The sequence below is a fragment of the Triticum dicoccoides genome, chromosome 2A, assembly GCF_002162155.2.
Source record: "Triticum dicoccoides isolate Atlit2015 ecotype Zavitan chromosome 2A, WEW_v2.0, whole genome shotgun sequence".
Lineage (NCBI taxonomy): Eukaryota > Viridiplantae > Streptophyta > Magnoliopsida > Poales > Poaceae > Triticum > Triticum dicoccoides.
In genome coordinates this window covers 686,803,453-686,825,429 of record NC_041382.1, presented here as the reverse complement: position 1 = coordinate 686,825,429, position 21,977 = coordinate 686,803,453, and the positions used below count along the sequence as shown (strand labels likewise).

General features: G+C 43.9%; 3 protein-coding genes across 4 annotated transcripts; 2 read left to right on the top strand and 1 right to left on the bottom strand.

Moving 5' to 3' along the window:
• Nucleotides 1-3,710: 3,710 nt before the first annotated feature.
• On the top strand, nt 3,711-11,069 carry LOC119356263 (nuclear pore complex protein NUP88-like). Its single transcript, XM_037623201.1, has 9 exons — nt 3,711-4,179; nt 5,723-5,874; nt 6,266-6,388; nt 6,667-6,811; nt 7,376-7,437; nt 7,602-7,815; nt 8,980-9,894; nt 10,078-10,327; nt 10,416-11,069. Exons 1-9 carry the CDS (start codon nt 3,760-3,762, stop codon nt 10,688-10,690), a joined length of 2,556 nt encoding a protein of 851 aa, XP_037479098.1. The 5' UTR covers nt 3,711-3,759; the 3' UTR covers nt 10,691-11,069.
• Nucleotides 11,070-11,444: 375 nt separating this feature from the next.
• LOC119351886 (serine/threonine-protein kinase STY13-like) lies at nt 11,445-13,898 on the top strand. The gene is made up of 6 exons (XM_037618668.1): nt 11,445-11,595; nt 12,538-12,659; nt 12,859-13,067; nt 13,125-13,293; nt 13,393-13,530; nt 13,660-13,898. The coding sequence occupies exons 1-6, from the start codon at nt 11,448-11,450 to the stop codon at nt 13,870-13,872; spliced, it is 999 nt and encodes a 332-aa protein (XP_037474565.1). The 5' UTR covers nt 11,445-11,447; the 3' UTR covers nt 13,873-13,898.
• A 1,674-nt stretch (nt 13,899-15,572) lies between these two features.
• LOC119356262 (26S proteasome non-ATPase regulatory subunit 1 homolog A-like) lies at nt 15,573-21,519 on the bottom strand. 2 transcript variants are annotated; one of them, XM_037623200.1, is made up of 13 exons: nt 21,263-21,517; nt 20,136-20,199; nt 19,946-20,051; nt 19,740-19,851; nt 19,490-19,658; nt 19,222-19,356; nt 18,789-19,135; nt 18,564-18,699; nt 18,231-18,479; nt 17,928-18,148; nt 17,591-17,849; nt 16,527-17,369; nt 15,573-16,125 (listed from the first exon to the last, which is right to left on the bottom strand). In XM_037623200.1, the coding sequence occupies exons 1-13, from the start codon at nt 21,409-21,411 to the stop codon at nt 15,793-15,795; spliced, it is 3,123 nt and encodes a 1,040-aa protein (XP_037479097.1). In that variant the 5' UTR covers nt 21,412-21,517; the 3' UTR covers nt 15,573-15,792. The 2 variants fall into 2 exon arrangements, with proteins under 2 accessions (XP_037479097.1, XP_037479096.1); XM_037623199.1 differs by having other exon boundaries at nt 19,490-19,851; nt 21,263-21,519.
• Nucleotides 21,520-21,977: the final 458 nt, after the last annotated feature.

Here is a 21,977-nt window from a genome sequence, read left to right as displayed (position 1 = left end):
GGGCACGATGGTATCACACGAAAGTCTCATAAGGCGACTCAAAGTCCAATACAAAGGCATAATCAAGTACAGAGGAGCTTATCTGCTTGTGCAAACGTCTTCTGTTCCCTTGTAAGCAGGGAATGCTTTTGCGTTTCTTCAAAGGTGACTACGTTAAACACTTAAACTAGCTAGTCTGAACTCTGAACCTGCACCGGGTAAACCGAGTGTACACCATCCTGGCTCGCTCATAGAATGTCGATAGTAATATCGCGGAAGCGATAAGATGTCGAGATTCATGGACATCGAGGCATGAACAAAATGGTCTTGCCATGCGTTCGGAGCATGTGAGGATGCACCTTGATTTTAAGGCGGCACATAACTTGCACCCATTGTTATGTTTCCAAGCATGGGTGTGGATGCAGTTACCACAGGAAATGCTGGACATGTGGGGTTGTTTGCAACTGTCAAGAGCGTAGAAGCATGAGATCGAGAAGGTTGTGCCAGTGGGGGAGCCATTCAGTCGGATCCAGTAGCATGTGGTGAGATATGGGAAGATTGTGATTGCCCATGTTTTGGTTCTAGCTTGACTAGGAGTAGGAGGTGTGCGCATTCAGGCAGAAGAGACTTCCAGAGAGATGTTGGAGCATGTGGTTTTACCAAAGGAAGATATGAGCATGTGGTGATCCAATCCACCACCCAGAGAGATTGTGCGCTGATGTTCCATGTGCCTGTACAACGAAATAGTGGCTTTTAAAGTTTATGTTTTCGCAATGCCCCACGTTTCTGACAATAGCAGAGAAGCACGCTGATAGTGATGGTCTGCAATGTATGTATAGATCAGAATCAGATCATGGTTGAATTTAAGTGCACGCATAGATCACCTAGCACAGCAGACCAACACCGATACCGTGAACGTGACAAGATCCTACTGGCTCACGTTTTGCGCGATCGATCGACCGATCGATCTCGCTGTCAGTGCTTGCTGATGGATCATGCCATGGTGGACGCCGAATGCTTGTACATATATGGTCTCTTTAGGTTTAATTGGCAAGATGATGAGACAGCATATGCGCTTCCGGACGGATACCGTGCATGTGGCAGGATCCTAGCTCACATTTTGCGCGGCAATCTTGATGGATGCTGCCTAAGTGGATGATTGATGCATCATGACCGCCTGCGTCCATGGTTTCAGGATTCAGAATGGAAGGACCACGCCGGCTTGCTGTCGACCCGCTGCCGTTAGGGTGCCGAGCAGCCGGGGCCTCGGTGACGAAAATAGAGGGAACAGATTGATGATCGTCGGGCTCAGCAGATGTTAGCCAGGAATCGGAATCAACACGCATGGATTCAGACACGGCGGCCATGCCGTCCATGTGATGGACAGAGACCTGTATCTGTATGTAGTACTGTACATCAATGTCGCTCACGTTCCACGTCTTGCTGTCTTTGGAAGATCTGCTGCCTGCCATGAAAGACTGGCCACCATGGATAGGGATCGGTCGATCTCACGGCCGGGCGGGGCGGGCATGCACGCATGCAAGTGCCCAGAAACGAGCAGGCAGGCAAACCGCCCGGAGATGGAGTGTCGCGGCAGGCCAACGTGAGCGCGGCGGAGGCCCGGCCGGCCGGGGCCAGTCGATCGACAGGGAGAAATCAGTGCGCTGACGAAGCTGTCGATAGCACAGACGGGCATTGTAGGTAGGTTCGCGGCTGCAGTCCATGGCGCACGAGCTAAACGAGCAGCATACGCATTGCTCGGGGCATGGGGCTAGCGCAGGCGACGGTGTGCTGGTCGATGCGCCTCCGATCGACGCGTTGAAGCTGAAGCCGGCGGATGGCCGATGGCGGTGGCGGTGCCTGCAGGTGCAGCAGCCCATTCCTTTGTCATCTGTCGCGACGCGACGGAGCGTCCTTGCACTGAAAGGTGGGCCCCACCCATCAATCCACTAGGAACGAATATCACTTTTTTTTTCAAGATGTACATCCGTAGGCATGCATTACTTGTATTCACATACAAGCAACAGAAAATAAAAGAGAAACAAGCGGTTGTAAGGATCTTCGTCGTCGCCGAAGAAAAGGAGCACGGTCCATATTTTGACACTAAAGAAACCCATAACCAGGAGGCATTTAACGAGTCATGATAGCCGCCAACCCACGAAAGCTGGATCTAGTCCGGTAAGGAACACCGACCGAAGGAATCCTCCGAGCATCTTCAAAGTCGGATGCAGGACCTTGTCGCTTTTTACAAATGGAAGGAAGGGACCGTCTAAGCAAAACGGTTGATTTCCCTCTTTCTATCTTAACTGTTCAATCAAAATTCAACACCTCACACAATGCCTTTAACTTCCAACCATTTCACACATGATATAGTCATCTTCTTCCTTCAACCGCAGCCCCATCATCTGTGCTGTTGGCCTAAGCGCTTGTGTCTGCCACCCACGATCGGCGTCGCTAGCACACAGGCATCACCTCGGACCTCCTCGTGCAGCAGATTTTCACCCCTTATACAAACCAGTCAACCTTCAGACTCTCGTCCATCTACGTCGCCGCTATCGTGGTGTCGCCGTTTTCGATTTCTTCTGTACAAGGCCTCATCGTCGTCTTCGACCTTGAAAATCAACGGACGCAAACAAAATTTAGATAACCTTTGTTAGGCTAAAAAAGTATATTCAGACTAGTAGGATTACCAAAACCGGAAAAAAAAGGAAGAAGACGTTGTTGGTCACGTTCAAAGTCCATAAAAACGGTTGTGCTTTCAAAAAACGCCATGGCCATGTGTTACCATACCGACTCCTAATAGGAATCTCCAACGGGCGACGACTAGCGGGTCGGCCCATTAGCGTAGTTTGCTCGCTACACGATGTAGGTTCACTCTGCTTCGGTTTTATTCAGGTTTTTTATGTTTTCTTTTATTTTTCTCATCGGTTTCTCTTTGTTTTTTTCTTCATTTTACTTTGGCCTTTTTTTCCCTTTGTTGACCTTTGGTTTTATTTTATTTTTTGCTTTCATTTTTGCTCTTTGCCATTTTTTGTCGGCTTTCTTTTTTCAACACATATCTACTTCTTTTCCAGTGTACATTTTTAAAGAACACATGAAACACGATACATGTTGTACGGATATTTATTTACATTGAATAGTCATTTTTTAAATGTCACGGTCATTTTTCTGGAAATACGTGAATATTTCTTTAAAATATCACGTATATTTTAACATTTTTTTTACATTTTATATAATATTTCCTGTAATGCCACGAACATGTTTTTGACTTTGAAATCCATAAAATCTCATGCATTTTTAATGGTATGAAACATTTTTTATATCTCACAAAGTTTTTTACATTTTATAAGTATTTATTAAAAATCAAATATGGTTTTGAAAAGCGGGAACATTTTCCATTGCCACGATCATTCTTTTAAAAGTTCCCAACATTTTCTAACTGCTCTAACAAAAACATTATAACATGTTAACCATTTTTTAAAATTATTTTTGTATTTTGCAGGTAAATATATGTATTGAATTTGAAATATAAATAAAGTAAAAAGGGGTGAAAATTGATATGATGTCAGCATGACGAGCCACGTTGTACTGGGCCGGCCCACCACCGGCGCGCCGCCACATAGCCGCTCCCTTCGAAAAGAGCCGGTGTGCTCTCGAAATCTATACAGAAAGGTCCCCCTAAAAGCCCAACAAGACGCCCACTCCCCTCCCTCCCGCAAACCTCAAACCCCACGACAGCTCCGGCCTCTCCGACAGCAGCGAAGCGCAACCTCGTCGGCGATGACCCGCATCACCGCGCCGGAGCTGTCGCCCTCGCCCCCGGACTCCCCGCCTCCCGCCCGCCGCTCCCCGGCCCCGGCGACCCCGCCCTCCCGCCGCCGCCGCCCCTCCCCGTCCCCGTCCCTCGCGCTCACCCCCTCCTCCGCCTCCACCTCCACCACCTCCTCGAGGCCCCGGCCCCGGCCCTCGCCCAAGAGGACCTACTCGCCGGCGCAGTGGGTCCCCGTCTCCGCCCACCCCGCCTTCGCGCTCCGCGGCGCCCTGGGCGGCGGCGGTGCTGCGTGGGATGCCGCCGGGTCGAGGCTCTACGTCTGGGACCCTTCGGCGCGCGGCGCCCACCGGGTGTCCGTGCGGATCCGCGACGCCGAGGCGGAGAGGGACGGGGAGGAGGTCGCCGTGGAGGCCGCCGTGCCTTCCGAGGTGAAGTGATTTCTCCCCGTGGTTGCTTTTTCGTAGTATAAAGGCACTGTGAAATGGTAGGGATAGGCATCGGTTCTCCCCGTTCCCTAGTCACTAGGTCAGAGCCATACGTTCGAGAATCTACATTGGTGACTGGGGCAATTTGCAATTCACTAGTACTTCTGCGTGTGAACAAAAATGGGGAGAAGCTTCTCTGTGTGATGTTGTGCAACTGGACATAGTGTGGAGCATTTGGATTTCTTAGTGTCGGATCGTATGTTAATTTAGGTAGTACTCTTTGCTACCCTAAGCACAATATTTCCAAGAGGTTTGTACTGTGATGTAGGAAATATAGTGCGGCATATTATCTAATTTTTACAAATGGGAAGTCGATATTATGATGTGCGATGGGCACAGGGTGGGATAGAAGATGGGTCTACCTTCCCCTATATTTGTACGGAGATTTGAGTTTTAAACGGTTCCACAATATTAAAGGTTTTCCGAGCTCATTTCTTATGTAGTAGTACCTCCGTCTCAAAATATAAGACGGTTTTGTAGGCTAAACTAGCATATAGTAATATAACTATGTAAAATAAGTTTTAGGCATCACATGGTATACTATATCAGCTACCATGTTTCTAGGCATGAAAACGCACCACCTAAGTTGTGCATTTTCACGTTTTGGAGGTTAGACGAGAACATACATGGGGGAGGCTGAGGCATAGTTGTACACTTTTTATTTGGATGTGGACTAAGACTTCAAAAGAAAGTTACTGATTCCTTCCTCATATTGGGGAAATTTCAAAGTTTTAAATATCCGGCTATAGCCCCGCTATAGCCTTTGAGAGCTCTCCCGCTAAAGCTATGCAATTTTAATACTAAATTGGAAATGACGCCAATAGCCCGTTATTTCCCGCTAGCGCTAAATTTGGAGTCATTTAGCCTGCTAAGGCGCTATATGAAACCATTCCGCTGCATTATTCTATTGTTCTTGTTTCTGATATAGTGATATATGTGGTGCATAGTGTGAAGCTTGGTTATTGAATTAAGGTACCCATTGGAGCTCCGGTTTTGTTGTGCGAACATGTGTTTATGTCAAGTATATGCGATATATCACATATGAAGCCTGATACCCAATTTTTTTCAAAAAAATCACAATTTAAGAAAAACGCTAAATGGGGCTTAGCTTCGCTATGGCTTTTAATAGCTTCTGGCCGAGCCGCCGCTAAATGGCATAGCCCACTATTTAATACATTGGGAAATTTCCATTCCTGACATAGAGATATGATAGCCTTTTGGAATGTGTGTATTCCTATGCCAAAAATAAGGCCTATTTTACATTTCTACCTAACTGGTTTTGTTTGCGGCATTATTTGCTTCATTTGATCTCACTTTTTGTCATGAAATGCTGTCATAGTTAAATTGAGAAAACTTTTATGTTTGTACTCATTGCTTGTGGTGTAATCTTTTATAAGTTTCCACAGTAGGTATTCTTTCTTTGCCATGATGATTGTTCTGTACTATCTTGCATTGACATAATCGATGTCGCTCCTGTGTTGTCCAGATGTTGATGCCGGAGACGGATCTTGGTTACGAGGTCACTCATATATCACTAAATACGGATGGGTCATCATTACTCCTAGCTGGATCACATAACATAAATGTTTTGTATGTACATGAGAGGGTATCAGAAGATGGTGATACAATCATATGCAGGTATATATCTTCATCACAACCATATCTCATGTTGATAATGCACTCTTGCTCCTTTATTTCCAGAATATTTTGAGATATTGTAGTTATGAATATTTTTTTTGCAATAAAAAATTGAAACCAGTGGAAGAATATTCTTTTATTTCTCTTGCATGTCATTAGTCATGCACATCAAGAGCAATCTTCTACTCTTCTCATTAGTCATGCACATCAAGAGCAATCTTCTACTCTTCTCATTGGGGTATTAAAGAAGGCGTCTACAGAGTTTTCATTCACTCTGCAGTTTAGATTAATGGGATGTATAGCTATCTTTTCTTCTTCTTTTGATGCCATTGACCCATTGTTCATAACTTTATTATACTATAATGTTACCTTCCCCTGCATTTGACTACAGGACCGCACCAGTTGCTTCTCAGATTTTACCTACCAATAACAATGGCATAAAAGTTCTGCAGACATCTTGGCACCCTTTTAGCAGCAGCCATTTTGGTGTTTTGACATCAGATGCTGTTTTCAGGTATGCTAAAATGGATTTTGGTGCTACATGGAGGGGCTAATTTAAGCTTATTTAGCATGCAATTTGTTGGAGTTTATGTAAATGGGAAATGTATTTTCCTCTGTCCATTCCCATATCAAGTACCCTTTTTTTCTGTGTGTCATCATGTATATTTATTTATTTCTACGCCCATTCTTCATCTCTTCTTAAAAAACTGGTACAATATTCTTAGATCAACATAATGGAACCACTATATTAAATTTTCTGTAAGATAAAATAATCAATAACCATCTATGCAGGTTATTTGACCTCTCATTTGATTTAGAGCAACCAGAGCAGGAATTTTATTTGCAGCCAATTCTACCTGGAAGATGTCAGAATGCTTCGTCAATTTGTCCAGTGGCATTCTCTTATGGCAGTGATCATCTGTGGGATAGATTTTCGGTATGTCTCTTGGTTGCAGTTGCCTAGATAGTAGATAATAGAAGCCCTCTCAAAAATAAACTTGCCCAGAATAGTTTACAAATTTATCAGGATTGTTATTTTAATATAGCAAGCAAGATAGTATCACACTTAGAGTAACTTCAAACAGCTCTAGAGCAATTTGGCAGTGAATTTTGCACATGGGAATTTATCGTTTTGCTAGTTTAAGGCTTTAAGCTTATTACATGGTACAAATATTTATGGTATCAATGGATATTACTACAGTATCTATACAGCTTCTTTGTCCAATGAATTTGGGAATGCCATGCTTATTTACTGTTTTTGTATGACTGTATCAATACTATTTTTTTTTTGTGTGAAGTCTACACCGTGCTGTTCATAACAGAATTACAGGAAGTTACTTGATGCCTCATGCATTTCAATTTTTCTTTCAAGTTGTCATTTGATATGTTGTTTGGACATACATGTGTAGTCTCTTCAAAGTTACCTTGATTAGGATTAATGTTTTGTATGTTGAGTAGTCAATTCCTGTGCTTTGTTTCACATGTAAGCCTGTTTATGCAGGTTTTCATCTTGTTCAGTGATGGTTCAATTTTTGTGCTCTGCCCCGTTGTTCCATTTGGATGGTAATATTGCACTTCTATCTGCTCCCTTCTTTCAGCGCTTATCATTTTTATGTTGCCTAACATTTTATTTCGATATGTTGCCTAACATTGTGAGAACTACTTAATTTCATGCTGTAGGTTGTACTTTATCTACATTGATTTGGCAATTATTTTCTATGATGCAGTGACTATAGTAAGAAACATATCGAAGAGATATATGAAGATGTTAATACATTTGGGTTGAAATCTTCAAATCCAAATGTTGTCACGAACTCACATTTGGCAATTGCATGGTTGGAGGCAACATTTCCGGAGCTGTTACGTCAATCAGCAGATAGCAGCACGCTGATGTCAAGAGCTCGTGCATATGCCCCAGTAGACGATTCTCTAAGTCTACAGGTACGCTTCTATCGACTTTCTGAAATATACTCCCTCCGTTCCAAAATAGATGACCCAACCTTATACTAACTTTAGTACCTGAGAATGGGTCTAGTATAAAGTTAGTATAAGGTTGGGTCATCTATTTTGGAATGGAGGGAGTACCTGAGAATGACCGAGCAAGTGTAGCTCTATGTGTTTAACTGGAGAATTCAGCTTGTGGTGTTCGAACGGGGCTGATGCTTTTATTATCTTGGGATGGCTAGACGTATGAAATTTTCTCATGCATTATTGCATTCGGTTTTAACATGTGAATATCAAGTAAACACCTTTAGAAGGAAAAAAGTAAGCACCTTTAGAAGGAACAAAGTAAATTACTTTTGGTCAGAAATATTTTGAGGTGAGATTTAACCGTGGATACAAGTAGCACATCGCCTCTATTCCTGCTGTATATAAAGTTAGGATGATGTAACGCAACCATGATGAAGAGGAAGGAAAAAAGGCATGCCTCTTAAACTAGTAATTTGTTCATTTAAGTGCTCATAGTCAATCCGATGCTTTTCTAGTACATAAGATTGTTGATTTGTAAGGGTAGGAGCCATTTGGCTCGTGACCAAACATTTGCCACAAATTGCACAGTCATGTCTGCCACACTTCCTCTGCAGGCGCAGTTTTACTACTGTAATTGTGTCAGCAAATATATTTTTTGAGAAATATGTCAACAAATATTGTGCCCACAGTTTTGGTCATGGCCGGACAATTGGTTAAATGTTCTGATAGCCAGTACGCTTTTGGAGGAAGAAAATAGTAAATACTATGTTGAACATTGATTTTACTGTTTTAATTCTCTTTGAAAATCACTGTTGTGGTTATATTTGGCTGACTTACTATAGGCATAAAATTTTCTGTTTGTAAATCTACCACTCATTTTGAATTCTGAAGTTCCTTGGAAACAAGACCAATCTGTAGTATAAATTAAATGTTAAAGCTTACGAAACATGTTATACAGAAAATCAACAAAATACCAACTATTCCTGAACTGCTTTGATAACCAAGAAATATCATCATTTCTTGTCATGAGAAATTGAGAATTTGGTTCTCCAAATTCTGACTGCTATTTTCTATGACCTTCATTCTATGTTTTTATCATGAATCAATGTGTATTAAGATTGAGCACCCATGCAGGGGCCTCTTTGTAGAGTTTGCGAGGAAAACAATGAACTCGAAGGCAAGAGCAGCTCTTGTGAAGGTAAAGCTGTGGGTTTTGTGTACAGCTCTGTTGGCAAAGATTCAGTTCTTGTAACTGCCTGGGGTAGTGGACAGCTCCAGATTGATGCTCTAGCCGATGAAATCCAACCACAATGGAGCATTGGGGTTCCTACTCGCCTTAATGTCGATTCACATGGACGCATAAAGAGCGTTGCTATGATATGTGACTCTAATCCACAAGATTCGTCGGCCTTGAGATCACATCGTTCATCGAGTATGGGATCAAATGCGAAGAGCAATACAGAAGCTGTCTGGATGGGACACTCTCCTCCTTTGCTAAGGCTCTCAATTGTGGATTTGGCACTACCAAAAACTTCTAATGGTAGCTCTTTATCACTGTTTCTGGATCCCCTTGTCCCAGAGAGATTTTATTGTGCGCATGGAGGGGGACTTGACATGGTCACGTTGCACTTCCTGCCGTTTTCATACCCTGAAATGGCTTCCACACCACCCTCGGTGCATCCTGTACTCACCACAGGCAACAGTGATACAAGTTCTCCCTTCCTTTCTGGATTTGTCGCCATAGCTGATGCGTATGGCCATGTGCAGTTAGTTGGCATCACATACACTGGCGAGTGCTTTGTGGTAGAAATGAAGGGTTGGAAGGAACCAACACCTCTTCAGCTTGACATATGTAGCAAGGACATCAAGGATGTAGAATCTTCCACAACTGGAATGATCAGCAAAGAACTTCTTGCTGGTCCAGATCCACCCATACTTCCATCTTCAACAAGCCTGAGGTCGTTGACTCCTGACTCCATCGAAGGGAAGTCCACACTTCATCACTATATTAAGGTTTTCCATGAGCACTATGTGGAGTATGGGCACAAGGTAAGAGCTATCATTATGGTATTTTGTGCATATCCCTTATCAACTTAGAATATGTCATATGCCATTGTTGGTGCACAAGTAAAAGTCATTCCCTTCTGGAGATAACTGAACCTGTTACATCTTTTAATCCCCACAATATAAGCATATCACTAACGATTGTGGGTTCATTTGAATGATGTTCAGGTTTTCATTGAGCTCAAGGAACACGAAGATTATGTGAAGACAGAGATTGAAGACAAGCAGAAACGCCTACAAGCAGTGAAGCAATCACTTCTATCCATAGAAGCCAAAGATGAGGAGATAAACAGGCGGGTCGAACGGGCCTCCAAGGTGTATGATCTGTTGGAGAAGCGCATAGAAAGCTTCAAGATGCTGCCTGCCGCAAACAAGAAACCATTGTCACAGGCAGAGCTGGAGTTCAAGTCACAGCTTGGTCCGTAATCTAGAAACCTGACTTTGCATATTCTCCCTTTACATCCTCATCATGCCCTAACATACTTTGTGTCTGCTAAAACTTGCAGATAGGTTTGCGGACGTGGAGCTGGACGCTCTGCGTACTTCCATTGCTGCCCTGAGCACGAGGATGAAACGGTTCACCCAACCGTCTTTGGGGGGTGGTGCAACCGGCACAGGAATGGCGCCATGGCAGGCGCCGAAGGCCGGAAGAGGCCACGTTTCGGAGTCCCAGATGTCGCTGATGAAGTCTTCGCTGGAGAGGCTGTCGCTCCTCAACGAGGAGAACAATCAGAAACTACGGGTCATCGAGACTGAGCTCAAGAACAAGGAACAGCAGTAGTACTGTAGTCGGTGATACTTGGTTTTGAGTCGCACCCATGTTCTCGGCACGAGAAAGGGAATTGGTGGCAGATGTTGGCTCAAAAACTATGGAGGGCTCGCTCCTTCCAGATCGTGTCGTGCCTGTAGGTTGCTGGGAGTGTGAATTATGCCCCATGTAGCGAAGATTGTTGAGAAAGTAGCCGACGCTACGTTTGAATCTGTTATTTTTGGTACAACTGCTTAAGAGGTTTGTTATCAGCCCCTGGTTCTGTAGCCTTTCTCTCGGCCACACAACACAGTATGGTCGTGTATTTTTAGGTTAGATAGAAGATGTGGAGCCTGACAGTACGGGTTTTTTTTTGTTTTTGTTAATTAACGTGGTAGTATATGTTTGGTCCTTCCTGCTGCCTTATTTGGTTCATTATTTACGTACCCATGCGACTGTTTCCGGCTGAGGGACGCGGGCGCGATGGCGCGTCCTCGCTGCTCGCTTGACGGTCTCAGCTTGTGTTGCTTCCTCGGCTTTGCTGATATACAAATAAATGTCCTTTTTGCGGGGATTATCCATAAACATGTACATGGACGATCTAGCTTGGCTGTTATGAGAGACTTTTTTGGCTGGCATATAGGACTATATATGAGACGAGATATGCATGCCCGCCAGAGATATCTGCAGCATCTGTTTAAACAGAGATTTGCAGGGGAGTAGGATCCCGGCTAGCCGTGCCAACACAATCTGAGAGCGCTGCCCTCCCGGAGCGGCGTGGACCCTTGCCATGGTGAAGCGGCTGCGCAAGGGCGGCGGCGACCGGCCCATGGCGTCCCGGGAGATCGACCTCGCCAAGCTCGACATCCACCACCGGGAATCGCCCGGATCCTTCGGCAGCTTCTGCAGCGCCACCTACAATGGCAGACAGGTCCTAGGTAGCACTGTATCTCTGCGATCTTGTTTATTTCTCGATGCGATGCTCTTTAATTTGGTGCTGGTTTGGCACTTCGAATCTATATATGGATCATCGTTGCTGGGCTTTGGACACGTTCATCTAAATTCTTGCGAGTAGACATGTCTAGTCCGTACGCGTCAGGCCTCCAGTAAAAAAGATTAAAATTTCCTAAAGCTGGAAATTTATGTTTCTGCTTTTGTTTTCTTCGTCAGTGGACCATGCTAATTTCCCTGCCTTGGGTGGTCCATTGATGTTATGAGTGATAGAATCATAAGGCTCACCTGTTTGAGTAGATGTGGAGCTTTAATCTTGGAATTGAATAGTGCGAATCGGCTGGATCATCTTCTGTGTTATATGCTTTATTATCATCATGCACATAGTATGGCTGTATTGTTATCATCTGCTGCATGTGCATATTTCTTGTGCATGAACAATTTATAATTCAGACCCTCTCAATTCGTCGTCATTGATAAATCATCATTGCGGACCTTGGACACGTTGATCTTCTTTGGTTTGTTCCTGCTAAAGCTCCACATGTGTCTTTAGATGTCCTGAGCAAGTAATGTGCATTCATAAGATTAAAATTGGAATTTTATTTTTAAGCTTTTGTTTCTTAATAGTCAGCGAACCTTAAGCTGATCCAAGTGTCGTGTTAGGCCATTTATGTTTAACTCTTGTAGATATTCGCGGCATGCCGTCATTGCAATCTTGTGCACAGGTCCATAAATACATGCCCTAAATAGCATTTCATCAAATGGACAAAATATCTCTGATGAACATCCTCAAGTTCAGTTGTATACTTTTGAGTTCTGTTGAAATATAATTTTACCGAACTGCCAAAATGCGCACTACAATGCCCCGAGCTAGCTCCCAAAGATTATAGTGTTATAATGCATTTATTTTTTCTTCATCGTGTATGAAGCTAAAGTATTGGAGTGGGGAGAAGATGGCTTTATGACAGAGGCTGAAATTTCTACTCAGAGCGAAGCATTCAGGAAGGAGGTTGCTGTCTGGAAGGATCTCAAACACCGAAGTGTTGCAAGGGTGAATATTTTTTTGCTCATTGCGCACCCGCATACTGTATTACCAATGTTTAATGTTCATTATTTTTTGGGGTAGCGTCAGTTCATTTTCGGTGCGTTATAACAATGTTACCTCAAGACCGATAATAGGCACTACAACGCTGTCTACTGAGTTTTTCTTTGTGTGGTACATTGAATGTGTCGTATTCTCTTCCTTGCAGTTCATCGGTGCATCAATGGATACCACTGACCGTAGCATTCCGGCCGATAGCGGCGAGAGCAGTGCACCCAGAGATCTGCCAGAGAGAGCCTGTTGTGTTGTCTTTGAATATCTCTATTTAGGATCACTGAGACGATATCTATATGCTCACAGGGCGAGAAAGATCGGATACAAAATTGTGGTTGAGTTTGCGTTGGATTTGGCCAATGGGTAAGCAAGCTGGCTAGATCGTTAAGATTATTTACTCTCATATATTTTCTTTTGCAGACTGAGCTATCTTCACTCGAAAAATATCGTGCATCGGAATGTCAAACCTGAGAGCATGCTTCTTGGCACAGAGGAGGCGGTCGTTAAGATTGCCGACTTTGGCTTCGCCTGTGTGCAGGCTAAGAATCCGGAGGACATGACAGGCGCACTCGGTTACATGGCCCCGGAGGTATCTTGCTGCCAACCAATCGCTTTCAACGATTTCTGTGCTCAATTCTTGTGTTTCTTCACAACAAAAGCAATCTGTTGTTGTTGTTTCTCTGTGCAGGTTATTGAGGGCAAGCCATACGACAGGAAGTCCGATGTTTACAGCTTTGGGATATGCTTGTGGGGGATCTACTGCTGTGACATGCCGTACTATCCAGACATGAGCTCGGTAGAGGTCTCGTTTGCTGTTGTTCACAATGTATGTTTTCCGTCAGATCCCTCGCTAAATATTACACCCAGAAGAATTATGCATGCAAATATGTGTTAAAACAAGCCTACGCAACAATATTTTTTGCTTATAGGTTTGCTTTTTATGTCGTGTGCATAGAATCTGCGACCCAAGATCCCACGCTGCTGCCTGACCCGGTTGGCGAACATCATGAAGAGATGCTGGGATGCTGACCCTGATAAGCGGCCCGAGATGAAGGAGGTGGTGCATCTACTGGAGGATCTTGACACGACCAAGGGTGGGGGCATGATCCCGGAAGGGACGAACCCCGGGTGCTTCTGCTTTTTCAGACCCCGGCGTGTAGGTCCATAGATTTGTCTCCAGCAAGCGGCATTGTGATGGGGCTTCTGCAAATGTTGCCGCTAGTTTTGAAATGTGTGGTGGTGTTGCTTACTACTCCATCCGTTCCGAAATGCTTGTTGTGGTTTTAGTTTTTTTTTTTTTTTGAGAACCTGTTGTGGTTTTAGTTTAGGGAGTACGAATTTACAACCCTCGAAAGTTGAGGAATACAGATGGATAATTTGGCACTTGATTCATGGTCGCATATACCCGTTCTCTTATAATTTTTGCTCCTGGGTAGTGTGTGGATCACAAGAATGTATTACCATTGCATTGGCTTGACCTGTGGTTTTTCCTTGCCCTTATCTGCAACAAAGACACGAACACAACAGAGCAGCATTGGAGAAACTCTTGATTTTGCATGTCCTCTGCGTTCTGCACCTACCTAAATTGATCTGAGTAGTACTCCATGTTCTAAAGAAAAATTGATCTGAATGTTTTAGTAAAATGTCTGTTATTTTCTTCATGGCTCCCAACGGTAATTGTGCAATGATTTGGCCTGTTTTTTATTTTGAGAGAGAACGAGGGTCAGTTTATGGTTTGTGCCTTTTCTAATTAAACATGGATAGAAATTGTGTGGTTCACCATCAGGATTATTGTAAACGCACTGCAGTTATTCTGATGTTCTTTTTTCTTCTAGAAATCACATATTCTGAATTGATTTTTTTTAGAACAACATGTATCAGGATTATTATAAACTCACTTTTTTATTGGACAAGATCAAAGATTTTTTTTTTGAATGACAAGATCAAATATTTTATAGTTCATTAAATCCTCCCATGCTCCCAGCTTAAAAAAATTCAAATATAAATGTTTCAAAAAAATTCATGGATGTTCACAATACAAGTGTTTACAACTCCTAAAAAAAAATCAGATCCAAACTCAAATACACACTGAAATAAAAAGGACAAATCCGTCATGAAGAGTATCAAAAGAAGACAAAAGTGAAGATGGTAGTATTCACATCTGGATATTTCTTTTTTGTTTCTCCATGTGTATCTCAAATTTCGGTTTGAATTTTTTACAAGTTGCAGACATGTGTCTTTTGAACACTCATGATATTTTTTCAGAAAAAAATGACATGTTTAAATTTGAATGTATTTTTTCTGCATGTGTCATCTGCATGCTGCTGATACATGATAATAAGCAGAGTAGGCGAGAGATGTGGATGGCATTTTGCTGCTATACGAGAAAGAAATCTTACGAGCCGCAGAGTTGAGATACCTCAATTTGGACTACGAAGGAATAGCAAGCTTTGCTGTGGCACAAACTTTTGGTCCGCAACATTGCAGATGTGTAGTTTTTTCTATTCTTCAGATGAACAAACATGTGTAATTTTATGCAGATTGTATGGTTCCTGTTGTTCATTCCGTTTGAGTAAATATATCAATCGGTTGATGCAACAAACTCAACCGGATCAAAGAAAGCATGGACTTTGGGCTTCGACTTCATACAAGCCGGGGTGAATGCACAAACAACATACCAAATTGAAAGCAAAAGGGTGAGAGTGGGTAAACGTACAAATTAGGCAAGGACAACCACCAAGATAGGGCTCTTTCCAAAAAAGAAAAAGAGATGGGGCTGTAGTTCTGGCAAATATCCAAGGTCGTTGTTTGGTCCATCTCTTTCTAGCACGCCCCGCAGTTTTGAATTAAAATTGCAACAAATTATCCTTGTATGCGACTGAAAATATAAATCAAATCGTCTTCCTTGATGCAAACATTGGTTGAGCACATATCCTGTAACTCCCGTTCAGAGTTGAGTTCTCTACTCATGACGATTCTACACAGTTTCCAACAAACAACAAATTCCCTCGCACTCTTGAAAAAGGAATAAGCAACAACGTATAGCTAGTGGGTGAGTACAGACAACGCTCCATCCTACCACAGCAGCTTACGCCGAGTACTCGAAAGGTTGGGGCGGCTGGGGCTCGTCGTCGACGGCCATGGCAGCCGAGCCTTGCCCCGCGGCAGCGGCTGCTGCATTGTTGCCGGCGCCCGTGGCCACGGTCGCGGGGGCGTCGGTGAGCACGAGCTCCTCAGCCTCGCTGGGCTGCGTGTCTCGGAGGAGGATGAACCCGCAGGGAGCGGGCCTCACGGGGACGTAACGGCTGCCCTCGATGAACTTGATGAACTTCTCCTGCGCAGGGACAACGCGGGCTGGGTTTGCCAGGATCTGGAAGGCAGGTTCTGGCTCCGGGGCCTTCTTCTCTGCCGCGCCGTCAACCTGGGAACAAAGATTGAGAGGCGGGTAAATTCATAAGAGGCCAGAGTGAATGGGGGTTGGTTCACTCAAATGAACCGACCATGTTCATTGGAGCTGATGCCAAAAAAGAAACTTCGGCTAGATATGATATGAATCACAAGTTCGCTACCTACCAAACACAAGATTCCATACTGAAAACTCTATTAACAGGCTTACATCTAGAAACAGTGCTATGCTGAGCTGCGCTGTGGCATCTTAGTAATTTATTATTAGGGAGAGCTATTGCAGGAATACCTAGCATGGTTGTGTAAAGCAAGAGAATTAACTAACTAACATGGTTTAATTATGAGCTGAACCTACCAAAGTTGGTAAAATTCTTGGATGTGAAACATGGTAAAAAAATGAAGTGGAGTCTCTCTTACCTGCATTGCATCACCGTCCTTCTCCTGTGTCTTGGCTGCATCGCCTGAAGTAGAACCAGAAGCATCTTCCGTTGTCTTAGCTTTGCTTTCTGCATCCGTTGATTTCTCCTGGCTAGGTTTGCTTTCTGCTGTTGACTTCTCCTGGTTAGCTTTGCTTTCTGCTTCTGCTGTCTTCTCCTGGTTAGCAGCTTTGCTTTCTGCATCCTTCTTCGCCCTAGATTTTGCCTTGGCATAGGTTGACAAAATGGCTGTGGGCAACTTGACTGCTGAAGTCGTAGTCTGCTGAGTGGTCGGTTTCGGATACTCAAAGAGGGACGGTTTAGCATGTGACAGAAACTCAAACTTCGGCACTTCCAGGTTTGAGTTGAGACCAATGATGGCTGTTGGCGAGAAGGCCAGGCTAATGAAGTATAGGAGAGGATACCAGTACCAGAACTGGGTGAATACAGCAAGGCCAATCACAGCAGTGAGCTTGTCATGCTTGTTCCTCGAGAGAAGTTTAATTGTGACATTCCTACCACCAGCATCCAGAATACCAGAAGCAAGAATGGCGCCCATTTTGCTCATGGTGTCCTCATGCTTGTCAAGAATGATCTTCTCCAACTGACGCCTGAATGTTCCAACACGAGAATCAAAGGACTCGTTCGTCTGGATCATGACCATTGCCATAGCAATTAGAGCCCCCTGGCGCACAAAGTCAACAACGTCCGATGTGAGAGGCTCCAACAAGGAAATGGCATCACTTAACCCTGTTCCTGCACAGGATATCCCAACAGCTAAAGCTGCACCATAACGAACATGTGGGTTGTACGATTCAGAGAGCAGGGACACAATTCTTGGAGTCTGCATGATCAGAACGGAAGATGTAAGTTGTGGATCAAAGCTATTGAGAAGATGTAAGGTGTGGATCAAAGCTATTGGTGATTGTGTATTTTAGCAAAAAAAAATCTTATTAGATGGCAAAGAGCATATAAATTCATAATGAAAAGATCTATGTTGTTCCTTGGAATAAATTTGAACACAGGGCATCTATTTAAACACTAAGGCATTTCAATGCTACATACCTGCTCAGGTTCGTTGTATAGAACAAATCCAAGACCCATAACAGCAGTCCTACGAACATCATCACTGACGTCCGATACAGCAAAATGCAGCAGCTGATGGATAGCTTTGTTGTTTGCAGTTCCTCTGTAGGCTAGAGCCAATGCATACATACCACCATAACGTAGTATGGGATCTTGATCTCTAGTCATTTGTTCGATCAAGGTGTCAGCTTCCTCCTCCCTGCCATACACTGTCAATGCGATGCCAAGTGCCAAACCCCTGCAGAGAGAGAGATGTCAGAAACAAGAGCTGGATGCATCTTCAGAAATACCGCAACAATAATTAAACAGCACTGACCTGATAATCTTTTCATGCTGTGTATCATGTGCATAAGCGAGCATCTCAGCGGCCTTCTCACTGGCTGTCCCAACCATGAGCAAACCCATGCCAATACCAGCTGCTTCACCAGCCACAGCACTGTCTGTGTAAAGGACATTCTTTATGTCTTCAAACACTTCTTCATCTGCTGTCCCCAGAGATGCAAGCCCAAGTCCCAAACAGGCACCATGCTGGATGACCTGCATAATACGGTTTTAGGTAAGAAAAATATACATACACAATATAAATAGCATTACACAAGGACAAGGAACAGAATGTCACCTCTGCACTGGTGTTGCGAAGGCTTTCACGGAGGAATTGTTTGATTCCTTCGCCATGGTTGGCATGAATCAAACCTAAAGCATAGAGGGCACCACCTTCCGAGTATGGACTGCCACCACCAACTGCACCACTTTGAGGTAGGTATGGGGCCATCAAAGCCCGACCTTGCTGAAGGTGGCCTCTATGAATCACACCTAGCCCAGCTGTTGCACTGAATTTAGCCCAATTAGTAGCCCTGCTCAACCACTCCTGCAAGACATTACCAAAATGAGACATTACAGAGGGGAAAAAGTAAACCGCATGACAACAAAACAACCAGATATTTTTTCTTACCAGATTCTCTCTTAGAAAAGTATCTACAGTTGTTCCTGCATGCATGATCGCATTGGAGCAAATAGTTGCGCTATGGCAAACACTGTTCCTCATTTCCACAGCCTGCTTTATTGTCTTCAGAATTAGAAGATCGGACCTATATCAACAAACCCATCAAAGGTGATGTCAGATATAAAAGTTGCAAGAGACCAGGGTTCAATGTTTAAGACATAATAACAAGTATACCTGTTGTGGCTATACAAAAATTGCAGCGTAAGCTGAATAGACTTCTCCCCTGACAGTATCCCTTTAAGTTTTGCAAGCTTATCAGCATGCACTGCCTCATTTGGATCAACCGGGTGAGCGTTTCCATTTGCCGTAGTAGTGTCATCTCCCATCTGAACATCACCCGCTGGTTCTGTGCTAGTTGTACCCGCGTTAACAGTCTGATCGACTGGTAAAGCTGAACCGCTATCAGGGTTGGACTGACCAGGAGTCTGAGAGTCCAGGCGATTCCTCACATTCAGTAGGAAGGCCTGATTTTCATTTTCCACCAGATCAAAAGCAATTTGGTATGCAAGGAGAGCATCATCCTGTATAATGAACACAATATCTCAAGTAAGCAACAGAGACTAAAACATAAGTAATGTGGTGGGCAGAGTAAAGAACAAACATATACCTTGCTTCCAGAAATTAGTGTGTCCAATATATTCGCAACAGTTTCAGGCTCACCCAGAAACATAAGGCACTGGCAGATGCTCAGAAAATCTGGATGCGGCAAAGTCTGGTATATTTTAACAAGACAGCGAAGAACCTGGCAATAAAATGGATTATTTGGTCAACACATAAAGAATGTTAATTTTTGCTTACTCTAGTCTAAACTATTACTTGCTTTTTAATTAATATAAACCAACCATACTGCCAAATAATTTTTAACATAACCCTACCTCACAGCGATATTCACGGTGACTAACATATTGATGAGAAAGGTTGATGCAATATGAAAGAGCCCCGTGAATATTATCACACCGAACAATTGCTTCCTCCAGTTTATCCAGTCTCCTGCATTCAACAGCCATACCCATGGCCTGTTGGTATTTCCCATCAAGAACACACCTACAGCAAAGAGTAACCGTTAGCTGAATACTCCATCTGATAAATAAGAGAATATGCGCAAATGGTAAGATCTTATCATACTTCTCCAACATCCTCTCCACTATGGCCTCTAATCTAGGATCCACATTTTCTTCTTCCTCGGTAGCTTTAGAAGCTCTTGTCTTGAAACTCGCATATTCATCTAATGCTTTGGCTGAAAGAAAAGAACCACCGATTCAACACAATGAGCAAAAGAAATTCATGTGAATAACATCCAGAATGATAGAGAACTCAAGACAGCTCCTCACCTAGAAGAGCATGAGCATAATCTGAATCCTCAGAAACGTCAAACAGAGGCCCAGCACCAAGTGCATACAATAGTGCATCATTTAACTCGCCCAAGTAATAAAATACCTACATAATATGCAGCAATCGTCAATATAAGCAATACAAAATATGACATTTACAGACAAGGTGTAAAATAACATGAGGTCCTACCTTAGAAACAACTAGTGCAGCTAGCTGTCTCTGGTCAAACTCCTCATCTTCATACAAGCTCTCACTGCAGCCAAAAGGATACGATGGGAACAAATTATTAGCTTGCTTCATTGGAAATACAAACTTTAACAACCTGGATTCTAGAGAATTCTTGCTCGACATTATGATCCAATGTATAAAGCTCCCAAATCAAAACCAAATACAATTAGAGCCTCATTGTTCCACAAAAATAACAACTAGGCGCACAACAATTGCATATGAAAAGCAATGTTAAAATTAAAATGACTTAAACAGAAACAACCATATGGAAATTATCTGGCAAGAATTGGCTTGCCAGTTTTTTGGGCCAAAAATATTTGGTAGGGCTAGGCTAGGCACCAACCAAACACACCATATAAGACAAGAAATTTGTATAATCTAAACTTAAGTAACCAAACATTAGATTAACTTCCCAAAACATGTCACCCTAAACTATTGCAAGTAACAGTTCAATGGTCACTCTGTCAGGATATTTCTTAGCACAGGGCAGGCATTATAACTGATTATAACAAACCGAGCGAATCAAAATCCTAAAACATCTTCTAAAAAACTGGAAGTTGAAACCTTTCTAAATTCTCACACCTCCTTAGTTCACATCTCACTCCTACAACTGTCGTTATATCCAAGCGCAGACATGAAAGTGCAAAAATATTAAGTTTTTACCACGGCTACCGAATACAATCACACAATTTACTAGATTTTCTTGGCGAATTCACTTCAAACTCTGCGGATTCGTCATGGAGAGCACAGCCGAGCGCTGAATCCCAGGAATCCCGAGGCTACCAGATCAGAGCCAAGCCACGACCTACGGTTCCCCCACGCAAGCAGCAGATCGAACCAGACGAGGCCAAGCAAACGAATCGCGCGACAGCAACAGCATCTAGGGCAACTTCTCGTCCCGAATCCTCGTCAATCAGCGAACCAGATCGAAAAACTGAAACCCCCCGGCCAAGCCAACGCGCTGGAACGAATCGCGCGGGCAGGGCGGAGCAGCTGCGGCCGCGGCAGCGGGCGCCGGCCGAGAGGCGGCGGCGACTAGGTAACGCGGGAAGGATACGAGAGGGGGGTGGGGAGGGGAGGGGTCTCACATGGTGGGGATGCTGGTGGAGATCTCGGGGTAGAAGAGGTGGACGACGGAGTTGAGGCTGGCGAGCGCGTGCAGCTTGAGCTCCTCCGCCGGCTCGTGGAGCATGGCGAGGATCCCGCCGGCCGAGCTCACAGTCGCCACCGCCGCCATGGCCGCGTCGGCGAAGGAGAGGTGGGGTGGGGTGCGCTGCGCGAGGGTTTGTTGGGCTCGGTGCGGGGCGTCTGCGAGTTTACTTGGAGACGGGGACGACGCGAGACGGGGATACCCGGAAGGTGCGCGGCCGAATATAGGGACGGACGGACGGGGGCGATGGGTCCGATTAGCGTAGGGTGTCGATTTTTCCTTGGACTCGGACGGAAAAAAAATCCTTTTTTTAAAATAAAAAATAGTTTTGATCCTCAAAAAATAAAAAATGATTTTCTGATTGGTTAGTGCGATTAGGGCATCTCCAGTGTGGTCAATCATCAAAATGCCCTAAATGTGCAATGGTTATAGGTTTCTTACAGAACCGAACGCTGCTATACACACGATGCCACGCAGACGATTTGTGGACGATGCTAAATTCAAGCCATGTGATGCGCAGCAGCAGCACTGTTCTACGGTTGGATTTGACTGTCGGCTACACATCGTGTGTGCAGTTTCGTCTGCACAGCAATTTCGTACAGAACCAACCACCGCGTTCATGCCTTACTTACTTGACACTGCTACTCATATTG